Below are 17,898 nucleotides of genomic sequence, written 5' to 3' on the forward strand. Positions count from 1 at the left end.
TATTAGAAGTTGTATCGAATATTATCCCCACTTATGAATAGTGCCCATAAAAAAACGTATAGAATTGAATGAAATGGAGGAGGTACTATTTTGTCAAATTTTGAAGTAATTCAAGGCATTTTCTTTGGGATGGCTAGGACAAAGGAAAACACCAAGGCACCAAGTGAGACTAATCTCACAAAAAGGCAAAGAATATTGGCATTTAGGGCAATTGTGGTATCAATTATGGTGGAGAGGCAACTTGAGACGGTTATGCCTCCCGAAATTCCAACAATCGAGCCACTTGAAGGACTTCTGGAGGAAATTTTTATTGATGAATATCATAAGAAATTCTTTGCTTCTCTACTAAGTAAAAATGTTGTAGCTACCAAATTCCTATGCCATGATACATTAGACAAACTTGGTATCTTGAAAGATACATGATCCTTCTTCGAGTCTATGAGTCTAGGCCGGTTTTTTGACATGTATGAAGAGGCCTATAAAGCCTTGACCCTTGAATTCATTAGTTCATTGAAAATAACTGGACAAGAGGATCAAAAATACTTGGAATTCCGTCTTGCCAACAAATCCCATAGAACTGAAATTCATGCTTTTGCTAAAGTATTTGTTCTAAAAATGCCTTTTCGATCATCTAAGAAACCACACAAGTTTGATGCCAAGCTTTTATGGAAATCCATTTCGGGAAAAGAGTTTACTACCTTCAAGGCTTGTTCGGCAATATTCTTTCACCACCCGGGTATTTGGATTTGGCATCGTTTTGTGGCTAATACTTTGATAGCAAGAAAAGAAGATTGTACCTTGTCGGAACTTGATATGGCTTACCTTGAGTCTCGTCTCAATGTTCAAGGGTCTTACGAATCCGATTACAACATTATTCAATTGTTGATAGACCGTTGGATGGACTTATCATCGGGGACGAAAAACATGACTTTCATAGTCAATGGTGGTTTGATAACTAAGCTAGCAAAACACTTTAACCCCAACTTCAACCATGATGGCACTTGCAAACCGGTTAAGGGGGAAACACGCATGGACATGTCTATGCTAGCTTACCATTTTTATTGGGTAAAGAAGAATGATGATAACCAGACCATGGAATGGTTGATGAAGGATTCCCCTTCTCTCACATTACCGGATAATGGATTCCCTCACCTTGCAAAGTGAAGGGCAAACTATCTTCTCTTAATTTATACCACCAACGCAACAAATTAAGAACATGAGTCGTATTTGCCTTCAAGTTCTCAAGTACCTCCCTCGACATTGGTTATTCCTCCTTATCCTTTTCCATACAAGCCTTATGTCTACGACAATACCACTGTCGTGGTGGGAAAATACCATAACTCGGGATTATTGCAACATATCCATGAAGAAATGTACAGGGTCAATAGTTACCATGCCCAATACCCGCCGCTCTACAACTTGGCCAGGCAAGGGTTGCTTGACCCTAACGGGCCATTGCCGGATTGGGTGGATAAAAAGTTTTCTTCCCGGACTTGTGCACTTTAAGAGATGAAGAGGTGGTGTGTGGAGATGAAAATGGGAGTGATGGAGGGAGTGATAAAGTTAATGATGAAGCTATCAATGTGATTGATGATGATGATGATGACCAAAAGAGTGATGAAGGAGATGATGAGACTGATGATATAGCAACCTCAAGTGATGCAAATGAAGATGAGGACTCTAATGATGATGGGATGAGTGATGAGTTGATTGAGGGGAAAGGATAACAAGCACTTGGAGGATGACGACTCACTTAGCATCTATACCATGGTACTGTATGTTCTATCGTTTCTCCCATGTTTAACATAACTTGTAGTTCAGATTGCATTTTTAGTGTTGTTTTGAATTTTGCTTGATTCTTGTCCTAGCACCATCAAAGGACTTTTCCACCTTAGTAACATCAAGGTGAATACAAATGTTTTCTTCCACAAGGAAAATCCAAAATGACAATTGCATTCATGCATGGCCTTGTGGCCAAACTTCCTCTACTTAGCCTTAATTGGTTTGGAGATGTTTAGTCACAAGGAACCAGAGTTAATTCAAATTAGCTCTTCGAGCAATCGAAAGCATGCATCACTTAGCTTAGTTTAGTTTGCATCACTTGTATTATATATATATATATATATATATATATATATATATATATATATATATATATATATATATATATATATATATATATATAGATAGGATCAAATGAGTTAAGGTACTATTGGTGAGTTACCCCTCTAAATCTGGACCATTCATCTAACATAAGATATGTGGCTGAGATATAATTTTACATCTCATATATAAACCCAATTTTGATGGTTTGACTTCTTTTTTCCTCCCATTTTTTGACAGTTTCTTTCTTTTTTTCTCTCTCTCTCTCTCTCTCTCTCATATTTTCCCTCTGAAAATATCAGTGCGTTCATTGATTTTGTTCATCTTCCCTGTCCTTCTACTTCAATTTGTGCTCAATTTGTGTCGTTCTTCTACTTTATTATCGTCATTTATCTCATAATCGTGGTTCTTAGTTTGTTCGTCCTTCTCAACAGGTAATGAATGAGCTGAAATTATTTTTTTCGTTGATTCTGTTCAATTTTGCATGTTCTTCTTCTTGTTTTCTACTTGATTTTTTTTTTATTTTTCTGTGTTTATTCTTCATTTTGTTTAGTATATAGTTTAGTTTGTTGTTTTTTGTTGTTAATTTACATTTTTCATTGTCTTTGCATAATTTAGGGTTTCGTAATTCATTTTTCATTTTTGTATCTGTTGTTGAGGTTTTTCTTTTTGTTGTGAATTCGTATAATTCTAATGAACATAATGTGTGTGTGTTTGGAATTATTTGTTTTATTGTAATATATTGATGTTGTTATTATAATGTATTGTGGTAGTTATTGTAATGTAGAAACTCAGTTATTGTAATGAGTATTATTTTAGTTATTGATCTTTGGTTAGTATTTTTAAGTCAGCTTTTAGTCAAGTCCAGTTATTTTAATATGAAAAGTTTGTTATTGTAATATAGTGATGTTGTTATTGTAATATAGTGATGTTTATTATTGTAATGTATTGTGATAGTTATTGTAATATAGTAATTTAGTTATTCTATACGTAGTATTATTTAGTTATCATTTTAGTCAAGTCCAGTTATTGTATTACTGTATGCTGATTATTGTATTATTTATACTCAGTTATTGTATTAGTTGTTGTCATATTTTTTGTGTTTATTCTGATAATTTTGTATTATGTTGCTCAGTGATAAAAACAAATGGGTCCTAAACGAAAGGTGGAGCCGAAGATGGTAATAAAGCGATTTGAAATGCTCAAAAGTAAATTTTCCAAAAAAGAAGCTCAGTAAGGTTCCTGGAACTCCAAGATTGAACATGTGAGTATATGTGTCCTGCCCCCTTGTTATGAGTTTCTATTTATTTGATGTGTTATTCTTTTTATATTTTGCTTGATTTTCCATTTTCAGTGCTGCAAACATTAAAGTGAGCTATCGTCCTAATGGTTTCGTTAATCTGGTAAAACAACTTGGTCCAAATCAGCAAAAGGCTGTCATTGAAATCGGATTTGGTGGTTTGCTTGATTTTAAAGTGAACAGTATACCATTGGGTGTTATACCATTGTTTTTAAAACACTTTAATGCTACTGCTCATATGTTTCAAGCAAGAGATGTCAAATTTTTTCTGTCAAAAGATGATGTGTATGATGTTTTTGGATTGCCAAATGGTGATGATAAGGTTGAGGTTGTTTACACTGGACATATTTTATTGTCTTCACAAGAAACGTTGAAAGCTGAGTTTCGGAAGAAGTTTAAGGTAGAAGGGACAAATTATGTTACTATCCCTGCTGTTTATAATGCAATTACTGCTGTGGGGGGATAATGGGGGAGATGAATTTCGGAGGCTGTTTGTGCTTTATGCTATGTCCATTGTCCTTGCTCCCCCTTCAAATTATGGAATTGACTTTTCAATTCTTAAAGCGGTGCAAGATGTTTCACGTATCCACCATTTGGATTGGTGTGGGTATGTGTTTGATAAATTAGTTGAAGGTGTTGAGCGGTGTAGAACTGGGTCCTCTACTTTGCGTGGTTGCATACTTGTTGTTATGGTGGCATACTTCCATCGTATGTCTTTTAAGGAATATACAATGTCTTCTGAGACTCCTCTTATCAAGCACTGGGATGAGAAGTCTTTTGTTAGTAGGTGTATTTCAGAGCTCAATTCTGGTTCCCTAGGGAATGGGGAATATGTCAATGGTGTGTATCCTGTCTGCAAACGCTTAAGAGAAGCAAAAGCTGCTGAGGTATGTGCAGTCGTTGATAAAACGAACACGGGAAAAAGTATCTCGGAATCGCCCGACTGTTGTTTGATATCGATGATGTTATTCGAGCAAAGGCCGCTGATGTAAGTTCCAATCAGTCTTTCAATCATTTTTGTGTAGTTACTGTAAAGGTGTAGTGTAGTTATTTTAAAGCTTTGTAGCAGTTATGTTTTCAATTATTGTAAATTATTGTAAAGACTTAGTATAATTATTCTTTTTTTCTTTTTTTTCTTTTTTCTTAGGTTTCCCAAGCACATCTTTTGATGATGAAGAGGGATGTTGAGATATTTCTCCATTTGTACACGCAACGGAAGGAAGCGATGGGAAAGGAGTGTGGTTCTTCAACAGTTGAAGATTCTTCGACAACCACTTCAGTTTCTTCGACTCCTGCTTTCATTAGTGACGATGATTCTTTGTTCACTAAATATTTCCATTTTACTTGTGAAAAAGCTGAGGAAATGAAACAGGCGGGAAGTAAACTGCCGTTGTATGAAAGTTTTTGCAAGGAGCATGAAAAGGGGGAGCATGAAAAGCGAAAAGATGAAAGGAATGGGGGTTTAGTGTTTGATCCAGAAAAATATAAGGTTTTTTATTCTCGGGAGAAAGGTAAAAATAAGATCCCTGATGTAGCGGTTGAGAAACCGAATGAGGAGGTGCCAACTAATGACGGCATTGATAATATTGATGTTGAGAATGAAGCTGTGGACTTGAGTAGTGTGGATGACGTTGTTAACAAAGTTGTCAACGAGGTTGTTGTTGGTGATAAAATGCAAGATAATTCTGTTATAAGTGCTTACCTGCTGCATTCAGACGTTATGCCTGAGCATACGTTTTTTGGGAATTAAGGTATAGGGTGTGATTTAAATTGTGAATGACCCAATCTTGATGCAGTTGTAGTTTCTGTTTTTTTGTGCAAGTACAAGGAGCTTTTTGCTCTTATTTTAATGCGGAGGAAGACTGTACTTGATTATTGTTTTCTGCACGATCATAACCTACGAATTGGGTAAGCATTATATGTTTTTCGTTCCCTCTATTTTTTTTTCTTTTTTTTTTGCTAATATATCTGGTTTTTAAAGCTTTTATTGTTGTTTGGGTTTTTGTCTTTACTATATAATTTGTTTCCATGTCGCAGGGAGGATTTGGTTGTGTTTTCATTTCACAACATGTTAACTCGAGATGACATTATTTCACTGTCTGCTAAGACTATGATCACATCAAATGTGATTGATTGCTGGTCATTTTTACTTAATGACATGCTGGTCAAGGCTGGGAAAGGGTTATCCTCCACAAGAAGTTTTTTTTGTACAAGTCATTCGGTATGTGAAATTGTTTTTATATATTTCTGTATCAGTAAATTTACAATGGTTATGACAGTTATTCTATTGTAGTTACTTGATTATTGTAAAGTATATTAGCTGTTATTTTATTCAGCTAAAACAGTTTTCCTATTCTTCAATTTTCCTATTCTTCATTTTTGTTTATTTTTCTGTGATTATTCTAATACTGTATTTCAGTTATTGTATTATACAAGTTCAATTATTCTATCTTTTTTACAAGTTACAATAACTGAGTTTTCATAATACAATAACTATATTATCGTAATACAATAATCGATTATTGTATTACAATAACAATGTTATTGTATTACAATAACATATTTATTGTATTATGAAAACTCAGTTATTGTATTATGAAAGCTGTTATTATTGTGATAGTTATTGTAAAGCAGAATAGTAGTTATTATATTCAGTTAACCAAGTTTTTTCAATTTTGATACTTCATTTTCTCTTATAGTATGGTAATATTTTTCATAGGCTTCTTTGTTTAAGCTTATCAAAGCTGCTGATGATGAGAAAGATTTATACAGAAAGGAAATTTGTAATGCTTGGGACACTGTGATTGAGAACAACGAAGGTTCTCTTGACATTGGTGCCGATTTGGTAATTTTTCCAATCCTTTCTCTTCTTTCTTTCTTCTGTTGATTATTTTATTGTTGAGAACATCAAAGGTTTATATACGCCTGTTTTATCATGCCATGTATTTTATCCCTGTTCATTTTGGAGATCATTTTTTCTGTGTTGTTGTTAATTTTGTGGGGAAGACTGTGGACTATCTTGACAATCGTGTATATGATGATTTTGAAGATAGTATCTGGGTGTTGGCTACCAACTCTATTGTATGTACCTTATTATAAGTTTTTGTTTTCATCTAATTCTTTTAGTTATGTTTTTTGTTCTTGAGTGATGAATTTTGATTTAAAAATGTAACCAGGTTGAAATATTTGGTAGTTTTCTTGTCGAGAAAGGTTTTGAAAGAGGCAGTGAGGTCTGCAATTTCAAATTTGTAAATGTGGCTTTTGGGTGGAAATCGAAAGGGTCCCAGAATTTGGATTGTGGTGTTTTTGTTATGATTCATATGATGTTTTATGCTGGGAAGTTGTTCAAATCAGAGTTGCATGACCTATTGAAAAGGATCATATATAGAGCTGAGATAGCTGCCATCTTGGTTTTAGCCGATATCAACAAAATTAGGAAACAATTGTTGGATTTGGTTGATGATTTTACAAAGACAAAGGCACCTTTGCTGCCTGTTTTGCTTAAGAAGCGTAAGCTAGCTGATTTGGAAGCGGAAAGGGCTGAAGCAGATGCTTTGGAAGCTGTTAGGGTTATGGCAGAGGAACCGGATGATGGTGTAGGTACTCCGAGGTCTATGAAAAAAAGTATGCCTGATACACCTATGAGCGATGTGATGATTAGATCAGGCCGAGGTAGTAGACCGAACTCTGATGGTCTTGGCTGCTCAATAAAGCGCGGGCAAGGAGATACAAATCTTGTTGTTGTTTCAAAAATTATGAGGGCTAACAGCAGATATACACGCGCTATGCCAAGAAAGAAGAAACAAGTTGTTGATTATTGTTTCTTGGATGATTACAATCTTGCAAATGAGTATGTTCATTTTTCTCCAAACTCAATGAGAAACAAGTTTGTGTGATTATTCTAATAATGTATTGCAGTTATTGTATTCTACAAGTTCAATTATTCTATCTTTTTTACAAATTACAATAACTGAGTTTTCATAATACAATAACTATGTTAATGTAGTACAATAATCGATTATTGTATTACATTAACATAGTTAATGTATTATGAAAAACTCAGTTATTGTTGCTGGTAGTTATTTTTTAAATATTGTTTTTAAAATATTACTAAGCTTTTTTTTTACTCCTTTGCAGTGAACTTTTGTTTTCTACGGGCAATGCTATCTTGGATAGGTCTGATATTCTTTCTACGAAACCCGAAAATTACACTGAGTTGCGCATAATAGCTGCCTGGTCAGTTGTCTTGAATTTCATGGAGGTTAAGGAGAAAGAAGCACCAGTGATGATGTTCCTTGGGACACAACATATGGTATGATCTGTTTTTCATTGTGCAGTTACTAGAGAATGTTTAATCATTTATCTTCAATTTTCTTCACAGTTTTATGGTATTTATAGGGAATCTTTGAAGACATGCTAGAGCAAGGAGGGGATAGTGATGATGCGTGAAAGTAAAGACAAGGTTGTGCAGTTTTGGTCCTATTATTTAGGTGAAAATGTTGTAAACTCTGAGATCGATGTGGACCTTGTCTTCATCCTGTTGTCTTTTGAGAAGTACTACTTTTGTGTTTGTGTGAACTTTATGAATAAGACGGTTGATGTGCTGGACCATACGTCGCATAAAGATTGGGAAAAATCCAATTTTTACAGACTTGCAAAGATTGCAGTACGTTTTTCTAACTCCTGATCATATACAAATGCTATTTTCAGTCAGAATTATTGTATTGCTGTAACAAAGTTATTGTATTGTTTTAAATTTGTTATTGTATAGTCGTGCTTTCTAATTCTTTTTTTTATTTGTACATGTTGTAGGTTGATTGTTTTTCTGACTTTTTGGAGACAAGGAAAACAGCAAAAGAAGGAGTTCTCATTAACACATTTACATTCGTGAATGTTGATTTTGAATGGAAAGCGAATGTCAAGGCTGATAAGGAATCGAGATTTTTCACCATGTTTCACATGCTCACATATGAAGGGAAGCACGAGCAAGGATTGTATGCGGTTAAGAAGAAAGTTGAGAGGATTCCTATATGGCTTGAGATGGTGGCTATTTTGTTGATGTCAGATGTCAACGAGTCAAGAGCGTCTCTTTTGGAAGAAGTGGAAATTTTCAGGCGGAGTATATTGGAAGTAGAGAAAGAACTTTTAAAAGACAGAAGATCGGGGAGGAAAAGGGTTAAAACAACGGTAATTCATTGGTCCTTCTCGGCGAAACACATAAAAGAACAATTGATTGATTATAGATGGATTTAGCAAACAATTCTAGATAGATTTGTTGGATAATCTAATGTTTAGATAGTTGTTATTGATTGACTGAACAAATTTGATGTAGCTGTTATTGATTGACTGAACAAGTTAGTGTTTTTGTAATGCCTTTAAGCTGTTATTGTAATATCTCTAGACAGTTATTCAAATGATCAAATGCAATTATTCTATCAGCTTTCATGTAGCTGATTATTGTAAAGCGTTTGCCCAATTATTTTAAAGCAGACCTCTGATTATTTTAAAGCTCTCATGTATCTGATTATTGTAAAGCTCCTCCCCAATTATTTTAAAGCATATCTTTAATTATTGTAACAAATTGGCAAGTGCAAAGCATTATCAATTACAGTAAAGCATTATCAAATTAATATATTTATTATATATGGAAAAAAATCAGAACGATTGCAAATAAACTCAACATCAATTATTATAAAGCATAATTGTGATTATTGTATAGTTTTCACATGATTATTGTAATAGCGCAAGGTATTATTAAATGAACAAAATCAGAACAATTGCAAAAAAATTCAACATCAATTAATGTAAAGCATAAGTTTGATTATTGTAAAAGTCTAACACACTTATTGTAAAGTATATCCCTGATTATTTGTAAAAAAGTCTAACACAATTATTTTGCAATCTTGCGGTTATTGTAAAGCATAATATGGATTATTTTAAAACGTAATCTTGATTATTTTAAAGCGTAATGCATTTTTCATTCTTCTTCTTCATCTTCATCCTCCATTTCATTTTCCTCTTCATCTTCTTCCACCAAAGCATGCTCAACAAACGGATTTGGACAGTTTCTCTTATCATGGTGTCCCATTTGTTTGCAGTTATTACATAGCCTCTTCGGTTTGCTTACCTTCTCAATTGCCTTATCCTTGTTTGATTTCATTCTCTTGCCGCTTCCTTTGTTTTTTGCAATTTTTGGTGGAAGAACAGTAATATTTGATTTTAATGAACAACCTAAGAGCATTTCTAGTTCTTGATCCTTTGTCAAGCTCTCTTTAGTTGGATTTATTTTCTCTCGGAATTGTAAAAGTATCAAACTTAGCTCCTTGATTTGATTTTTAGGCATCGAGTTAAGAACACTTATTGTTGCATAAAACTCTGACCATACCCTTGATAATTCCAACTTTCTCAAATCAGTGGGATCGTAGTCTTGCAATAACTTTCCATCCAGTTCATACAAAGGCTTTTTATATGATTTCTTCGTCCATCTGGTTTCGATGTACTGCTCCGGTATGCTTTGCAGTCCTTTTCCTGATATAATCCATATAATGTGTTTACAAAGGATTCCTTTCCTCTCAAACATCTTGCATGTACATGTTGTTTCCTTTGATTCGTTAATGTGAGCAACCTGCATTACAGTGTAGTTATTTTAAAAGGCAAAAATAGTTATTATATAGTTCAACATGAATTATTTTATGCAGACTAGCAATTAACACCAAGGTAGAAGTCCTTCAGTTTTTTTATGTTTAATATAATGTTACAAAGTAGTTTTCACATGATTATTAAGTTATTCAAATGATCAAATGCAATTATTTTAAAGCTTTCATGTAGCTGATTATTGTAAAGCGTTTGCCCAATTATTTTAAAGCATACCTCTGATTATTTTAAAGCTCTCATGTATCTGATTATTGTAAAGCTCTTTCAAATTTATTTTAAAGCATATCCTTGATTATTGTAACAAATTGGCAAGTGTAAAGCATTAACAATTACTGTAAAGCATTATCAAATTAATATATTTATGGAAAAAAATCAGAACAATTGCAAATAAACTCAACATCAATTATTGTAAAGCATAATTGTGATTATTGTATAGTTTTCACATGATTTTTTTAATGGTAAAACACGGTTATTGTATTCTTTTATCACAGTTATTGTATGGTAAAGTAAAAAGACAATTATGTTTATAAAATTGAATAACCTGAAATATTCTATGCTTCTTGTAGGCATCTTCAACATTTATAATGTGCATGTTTCCTTGCTCAGAAAACCCCCTAACGGCACACGAACAGGGAGCCATTTGCACTTGCTCTTGGAACTCATAGAAAACAGTATGTGTGTAGATTTTAGAGGCATGTTTTTCAATCATTGTCTTAGAAGAAACTGTGGCAATGTCTTTTGTCACTTGCAAAGACATCAAGAAATCTGTGATTATAGCGTTGTTGTTCCATTGCACTCTGAAAACACAACCAAAATTCTACAAGTGTGTCATCTATGCTCTCAAATCTTTTAAAATAACTGTTTTGACTCTCTGATCTTTGTGTAGTCTTCAAAAGGCAGCCTAAAGGCAAATCCCTAAAGTAAGCAGGTATCCATTTGTGCCTTTTGCCATACATGTATGTCAACCAAGTATTATCATCAACTCAAAGTCATTAATCAATTGAGTCCATTTTTCTTCAAACTCAATGGGTTCCAAGTCAGTATCCCAAACAACCCCGCATATCCGCTCAACAAAGTCAGTCTCCTTACAAATCTGTGACTCAACTTTATCGGTAAGTTTTTTCATTATATGCCACATGCAGTAGCGATGTCTTGCTTTCTTGAATACAGAACGCACCCCGAGTTTAATTGCCGGATCTTGATCAGTAAGAATGCATTGAGGTTCCTTGTTGCCCATACAATCAAGGAACTTCTTAAACACCCAAATGAATGACCCATCGTTCTCATGATCGATAAGTACAGCAGCAAAAGTCACTGATTTTTTGTGGTTGTCAACACCAGTGAATGGGGTGAAGGCCATGTGGTACTTGTTAGTACCGTAAGTAGGATCAAAGGTGATGGTGTCCCCAAACAAGGAATAATTCATTCTTGCTTGTGCATCTGCCCAAAAGATTTTAGCCAAACAATTATCCTCATCAACTTGATAAGCATAGTAAAAGCCATCTTATGATTCAGAAAGCGCCTTTAAATAATCGAGAATCATGTCAGCATCCTTGTCACCTATATAACATTTAATATTTCTTTTGAAGTTTTTGAATTCTGTGAGAGATGCACCAATGTTTGCATACCCATTTGATTGTTCCGCCATAATTCTAAATGTCTTGGTAGCCCGATGTTGAGTTTACAATTGTTAACAATTGTCTACATCATGTAAAGGTTAAGTGTTCTTACGTTTTTCTGGAATTCCCGTTCTTTGAGTGAGCAGAGTCCGTGATTATGATCTTCATAAAACGTATCAATAGCATACCCTATTAGCTCCTTAAGGTCATTGAATACAGCACAAAACCGTATTTTTGCCTTGCAACCAAATCTTGTTATTTTTGTTTTCTTTGGCTCTTCAGATCTTTTCCTCTTCTTTTTCTCTTCTGTGTTTTCAAATTCAACAACAGGTTTGAGTTTTTTGCGATCCTCTTTGAATCCATGTCTGTTGCAGACCATTGATTTTTTGTCTATCAAACCATCACGGAATCTTGTTTGTGTGTACTTTCTTGGTATGAAACAACAAGCCACAGCATATAAATTGTAAAACTCTATTGCCTCCTCCAGCTTTACAAACATTAACCCCAGAGCAGGTTTGAAACCATTTTCTACCATCCTATTCCACTTCTCACTGCCACCTGGAGTATATCTCAATCCCAGATTATGGATAGTAATTTCTCCTGTTTCAGACGCAACAAGAGGTGTAGAAAAAGTTGTTGCATTGGTATTATTAATTTCAATGCCTGGAAACATTAAAACAGGAGAACTGTTATGGTATTATTAATTTCAATATCTTATATTCTATACAAAACAAAACAATACAACCTCTGCAGCAGCAGTTATTTTAACGTTATAATGCAGTTATTGTATTATACAAATGCAATTATTCTATCAGAGAGGGGAGTGTTTTAGTGAAATTGGTATCCTAGTCCACCACAATACACACACAATTATTTTAATGTAGTATTAAAGTTATTTCATTATTAAAGAGTAGTTATTGTAAGGATTTTTTTGTCAGATCCTATAAAATAGTATTTATTATGAAAAAACAATCTCTGCTACAGCAGTTATTTTAACGTTGTAATTCAGGTATTGTATTATACAAATGCAGTTATTCTATCAGAGAGGGCAGTGTTTTAGTGAAATTGGTAGCCTAGTCCACCACAATACACACACATTTATTTTAATGTAGTATTAAAGTTATTTCATTATTAAAGAGTAGTTATTGTAAGGATTTTTTTGTCAGATCCTATAAAATAGTATTTATTATGAAAAAAAACAATCTCTGCTACGTAGATTATTTTAACGTTGTAATTCAGTTATTGTATTATACAAATGCAATTATTCTATCAGAGAGGGGAGGGTTTTAGTGAAATTGGTAGCCTAGTCCACCACAATGCACACACAATTATTTTAATGTAGTATTAAAGTTATTTCATTATTATAGAGTAGTTATTGTAAGGATTTTTTTGTCAGATCCTATAAAGTAGCATTTATTATGAAAAAAAACAATCTCTCGCTCATAGATTATTTTAACGTTGTAATTCAGCTTATTATTGTATTATACAAATGCAATTATTCTATCGAGAGGGGATGGTTTTAGTGAAATTGGTAGCCTAGTCCACCACAATGCACACACAATTATTTTAATGTAATATCAAAGCTATTTTAATCTTTGTAAGCGCGGTTATTGTATTATTGTAATCCAGTTAGTCAAATACTAGATATTGAATGATATCATGAATGAAAACCTACATGCAATTATTGTTATATTATGTAGTTGTTATTATAATGACAAAATGTGTAACAATATGAAAACAATCTTCATGCAATCAATAATTTTTACAAAAAACTTATCAACCTAATAACATAACAACAGTTAATAAATCAGCATTATGTCACAAATTTACACCTGAATTCATCGTTGTTTGATTATCAGTAATATTATCAAGCAGAGTAAGCGTTTGATAAATCGAATTGAAGATCGTTGAAGCGGAATTTTATGGAAAAAACACGTAAATCAAGTCAGAATTTGTTATTTGATTCAATTACTGAAATTATTCGATTATTAAATCAGAAATCGGAAGAAATATCAATACCTTCAGTCGAATTTGAAGAATTAGGGTTTTCGGAGAATTGTTGATCAAATTTCGAAAAATTGATGAACAAATTGATAGTTTTAATTGAAAAAATCAAAATAATGAATGAATTGTTGATCAAATCTTGAAGAACTGATGAATTTGTTGATCAAAATTTGAAGAAATGATGAAAAAATTTCGCGTGGTTTTTTGATGAAACAGAGTGTTTGATCAGTAGAGAGAGAAAGGGGGAGAAAGAGCCAGGAAAATTATGACGGCTCAAATTTTATAATTGGGTTTTGTCAACTCATTTGCTTATATATGTGGGGGAAACTCACCGGATCTTGCCTCTCTCTCTCTCTCTCTCTCTCTCTCTCTCTCTCTCTCTATATATATATATATATATATATATATATATATATATATATATATATAGAGGTAGGATCCGGTGAGTCCACCTAAATATTTGAGTCCATAAAAGAATATCACGTCCTATACAAAACAATATCACGAAAACTTTTTTTTTCAAAATTTTTTTTTTCGAATTGTTTTTTTTCGAATTTTTTTTTTTCAAATTTTTTTTTTCAAAATTTTTTTTCAAATTTTTTTTTTCGAAATTTTTTTTTTCGAATTTTTTTTTTCCGGAATTTTTGTTTTCGTGTTAGCTGTGATATTGTTTAGTATAACGTGTGATATTGTTTAGCATAACTTGTGATATTGTATTACAAAACAATATCACGAAATTTTTTTTTTTCAATTTTTTTTTTCGAAATTTTGTTTAACAAATTTTTTTCGTGAAAGCTGTGATATTGTTTAGTATAATGTGTGATATTGTTTAGCATAACGTGTGATATTGTATTACAAAACAATATGACGATTTTTTTTTTCAATTTTTTTTTTCAAAAAGTTTTTTTTTCCAGCTGTGATATTGTTTAGTATAACGTGTGATACTATGTTTGTGATATTATTTAATATAACGTGTGATATTATATCATTGATTTCATGATGTCTCAAAAAGATAGGGTGATTTATGTGATCCTAATTACATATATATATATATATATATATATATATATAGAAATAGGATCAAATCTTAACCAAAAGTTCGATGCGAACTGTGCGAACTAAATAAAAAACCCAAATTGCCAACTACTCTATCTCCTTCCACACACAGTCCCGCACTACTCCCTCCTCTCTCTCACCCATTTCACTCTCACCCCTGCAAGCAATTGACACTGACGCAGACACCTACGCCGGAGATAGGGCGCCACTTCGACCATCACCCTAGCCTCACTGAGCAACATCATCGACGCCGCCATTGTGGTGCTCTTTGTTCAACGATTTCTCCATTATCGACGACAGCGTTGTCAACGATCCTCGTTGTACTTTCTTCAATGAAGCCACCTTCTCCGATGATGTCACCGACGCAACTAGGTTTCTAAGATTTTATTTCGTTTATTTTAAGATCTAATGTTCAGATCATAACTTGAAAACAATAAGCTAACCTTGATTTATGGGGTTGTGGGTTAGCACGATTAATCGTCGGTATGTGAGGTGGTGATGTGGAAATGCGGCGGAGGAGCGGCTATCACTAGATCGCGCTGGAGTGTGTCAGCTCATGTCGGTTGTCGGAATGTGGTGGCGGATATGGGCGTTGGTTGCCTATGGGTAATTATGTGGTGTTAATCAGGGGTGTGTGGCGGACTGCTGCTGGTAGTGGTGGTAGTCCTTGCGTCCTCCACTAGCCGACAAACGACTACATCACAGTCGCATCATTGAGCTCTCCTCAAATGCCCATTTATATCTGATTCTTTTTACAATGGAGGTGGTGGCTTCACAGTTCATTTCGGCAATCTGTGATGGTCGGCAACTTCACCGACGATTGAAATATGGAGTGCAATGATGCCTATGCAGTGTTACTAATGGGATGATGGTGTGGTGGTACTGAGAGGATGCGATCCAGTGAGTGGTGGTGGTACTGGTTAGGGTGATGGCCATTCTGGTGGTTGTTAGCATGAGTAGTGGTGGGTGGTGGCAGTTAATGATTAGGTTGTGGTAGGATACACAAATTATTACTCTAGGACTCTAGGTACACAAATTAGCAGCCCGGATACACATGCTATTACTAGCGGATACACAAATGGATTTGTGTATCCGGTAGCAATACCATGTGTATTTGGTAGTAATACCATATGTATCTGAGGTAATTTTTTTTTTTTTTTTTTTTTTTTTTTTTTTTTTTTTTTTGCGAATATGTATCTGAGGTAGTAATATGGGTATCTTGGTAGTTGGTTCACACCAAGAGCGCTCAATTTGAGCAGTAAGTACCTCAGGAAATGTTCTTACATTTAAATGTCAGAAAATCGAATGAGAAAAGATACGCAGGGAATTATAAATGGTATGAGTGATGACATTTTGTCAAATGCATTTCGGTAAACTTAGCTCAGTGAGGCATTTCAGGTGTTAAAAGTGGGAGTAATACATGTAGTAAACATAGTTTTACCGTGAACTTTGTGCAGTAAGACTCTTAACTCTTGAATGGTTGATGTAAAAATGAGGTATAACCTCTATTTTGGAGTACCCACTAATTTTGGGCTTTGGACCCTTTGTTGGGTCTACATTGTTGTATTTTTAGTGAGTAACTGCGATGGCGAGATTTGATAGCTAGAGCAGCTGAACTTAGTCGAGATACGTTTCTCTGTGTATGTAGATACATATTCAAATTTTCGTAGATACATAACTCGGGTTCGCAATAGCGGGATACAGACGCACGGGTAACACTCAAGTTATATGACTCGCAAGGTCACACGATCGGATCTACTAAATTAGAATGTAACGGCGGGATGAGGTTCATAAAAAAAGTCACTCGCAGCTATATCACTAGTTTTCATGAATTCATGTGTTCATTTTTGCAGTTCCTTTGTTATTGCTGCTTTTAATATCTTTCTAAGATCCAGAAATTGTCGTCGTTCTTGCAAACCTATATTTGATTTACAGTCATTTCACTGATAAAATAATCACAAAGTCCGCTTAGTGAATTAGCTGAATTAATCAACTCTTGTTGATGAAAAATTGGACTGCAAAACTGAATTAATCAATACTTCGGGTTAGGTTTGGATCCAAATTTTGTTATTGTGCTCAGTTATTTATTTACCTTCAGTTTTTGAGCGTCCAACATCTCACATTATTCTTCAGTGGGAAACTTGCAGTAAATGTGTTGGCTCTACCATAGTTGCTTTAATAGAAAGGGCCAAACAACTGTAAAATAGTGAGAATGGACTTGGCATCCTTATATGGCTGTATGCCGATAGTGCAATACTTCCAAACGAAGTAGTTTTTACCAGTAACAATGTCATTTAGTCATTTACAAACATCAACTATTTTCAGTGTATGAGGATCATTTCGTTGATGATGCTCTATCTTGACACTCATAATAAAAGCATGCTCCGCTATGTCTTTGTTAATATCAAGTCCAGAATAACACAGTATCCCATGTACCAAGTGATCTGACTTCTTAACATCTCAATTTTAAATACAAAAACGATATAAAATTAGGCTCTCGTGGGAAACGTACACTAGGTTCGCACCGAACACTAAGTGATATGACCTCATCTCCCTCGAGAAGGATTCACTTTACCCCTCGTATGACCCCGTCCTAATTTAGGATAGACACACTTATTTAAATTGCTAGATTCACTTCTTTAAGTTATTAGATACATTCCTTTAAGTTGCTAGATACACCCCTTTAAGTTACTAGATACATATCTTTATTTAGCTCAATACACTCATATGAGTTACTAGATACATTCTTTTAAGTTGCTGCCTACACTCCTTTAAATTACTAGGTACATATCCTTAAGCTGCTAGATACACTTTTTAAGTTATGAGATATATATCTTTAAGGTGCTAGACACACTTCTTTAAGTTACTAGATACATACCTTTAACTTGCTAGATACACACCTTTAAGTTATTAGATACATAACTTTAACTAGCTAAATATATTTCTTTATGATACTAGATATGTTCAATCTACAGCAAATATCAAACAACATATCAAACCCTCACATAAAAAAGCTCATAAACTTTGTAACTAATTAAGATCAACATTTTAACAACTACACACATAATTGGCAGTTTGACATATACAATAAGCTTACAGCAAAAAAGCTAACCCTCACATAAACAAGTTCAATTATCTAAAACCATCACACTAGTTGACCCA

The 17,898-nt window shown here is 33.9% G+C and overlaps 2 protein-coding genes across 2 annotated transcripts; one reads left to right on the forward strand and one right to left on the reverse strand.

Annotated features, from left to right (window-relative positions):
* Positions 1 to 3,238: 3,238 nt before the first annotated feature.
* LOC141634468 (uncharacterized) lies at positions 3,239 to 8,850 on the forward strand. The gene is made up of 10 exons (XM_074446631.1): positions 3,239 to 3,367; positions 3,458 to 4,391; positions 4,551 to 5,311; positions 5,441 to 5,624; positions 6,123 to 6,248; positions 6,410 to 6,484; positions 6,580 to 7,253; positions 7,541 to 7,715; positions 7,802 to 8,069; positions 8,216 to 8,850. Exons 3-9 carry the CDS (start codon positions 5,253 to 5,255, stop codon positions 7,850 to 7,852), a joined length of 1,344 nt encoding a protein of 447 aa, XP_074302732.1. The 5' UTR covers positions 3,239 to 3,367; positions 3,458 to 4,391; positions 4,551 to 5,252; the 3' UTR covers positions 7,853 to 8,069; positions 8,216 to 8,850.
* A 396-nt stretch (positions 8,851 to 9,246) lies between these two features.
* On the reverse strand, positions 9,247 to 14,993 carry LOC141630066 (protein FAR1-RELATED SEQUENCE 5-like). Its single transcript, XM_074442946.1, has 6 exons — positions 14,915 to 14,993; positions 12,076 to 12,339; positions 11,080 to 11,536; positions 10,599 to 10,854; positions 9,531 to 10,028; positions 9,247 to 9,264 (listed from the first exon to the last, which is right to left on the reverse strand). Exons 1-6 carry the CDS (start codon positions 14,991 to 14,993, stop codon positions 9,247 to 9,249), a joined length of 1,572 nt encoding a protein of 523 aa, XP_074299047.1.
* Positions 14,994 to 17,898: the final 2,905 nt, after the last annotated feature.

Source organism: Silene latifolia, chromosome Y, assembly GCF_048544455.1.
Source record: "Silene latifolia isolate original U9 population chromosome Y, ASM4854445v1, whole genome shotgun sequence".
In the NCBI taxonomy this organism is placed as follows: Eukaryota; Viridiplantae; Streptophyta; class Magnoliopsida; order Caryophyllales; family Caryophyllaceae; genus Silene; species Silene latifolia.

Coding starts and splice junctions, on each gene's coding strand:
- LOC141630066 (XM_074442946.1), bottom strand. CDS start 14,993: ATGGCGGCGTCGATGATGTTGCTCAGTGAGGCTAGGGTGATGGTCGAA. Junction 12,340..14,914: donor TCTCCGGCGTAGGTGTCTGC/GTCAGTGTCAAT, acceptor TAATGTTTCCAG/GCATTGAAATTAATAATACC. Junction 10,029..10,598: donor AGAAGCATAGAATATTTCAG/GTTATTCAATTT, acceptor ACTGTAATGCAG/GTTGCTCACATTAACGAATC.
- LOC141634468 (XM_074446631.1), top strand. CDS start 5,253: ATGCGGAGGAAGACTGTACTTGATTATTGTTTTCTGCACGATCATAAC. Junction 6,485..6,579: donor TGTTGGCTACCAACTCTATT/GTATGTACCTTA, acceptor AAATGTAACCAG/GTTGAAATATTTGGTAGTTT. Junction 7,716..7,801: donor TCCTTGGGACACAACATATG/GTATGATCTGTT, acceptor TGGTATTTATAG/GGAATCTTTGAAGACATGCT.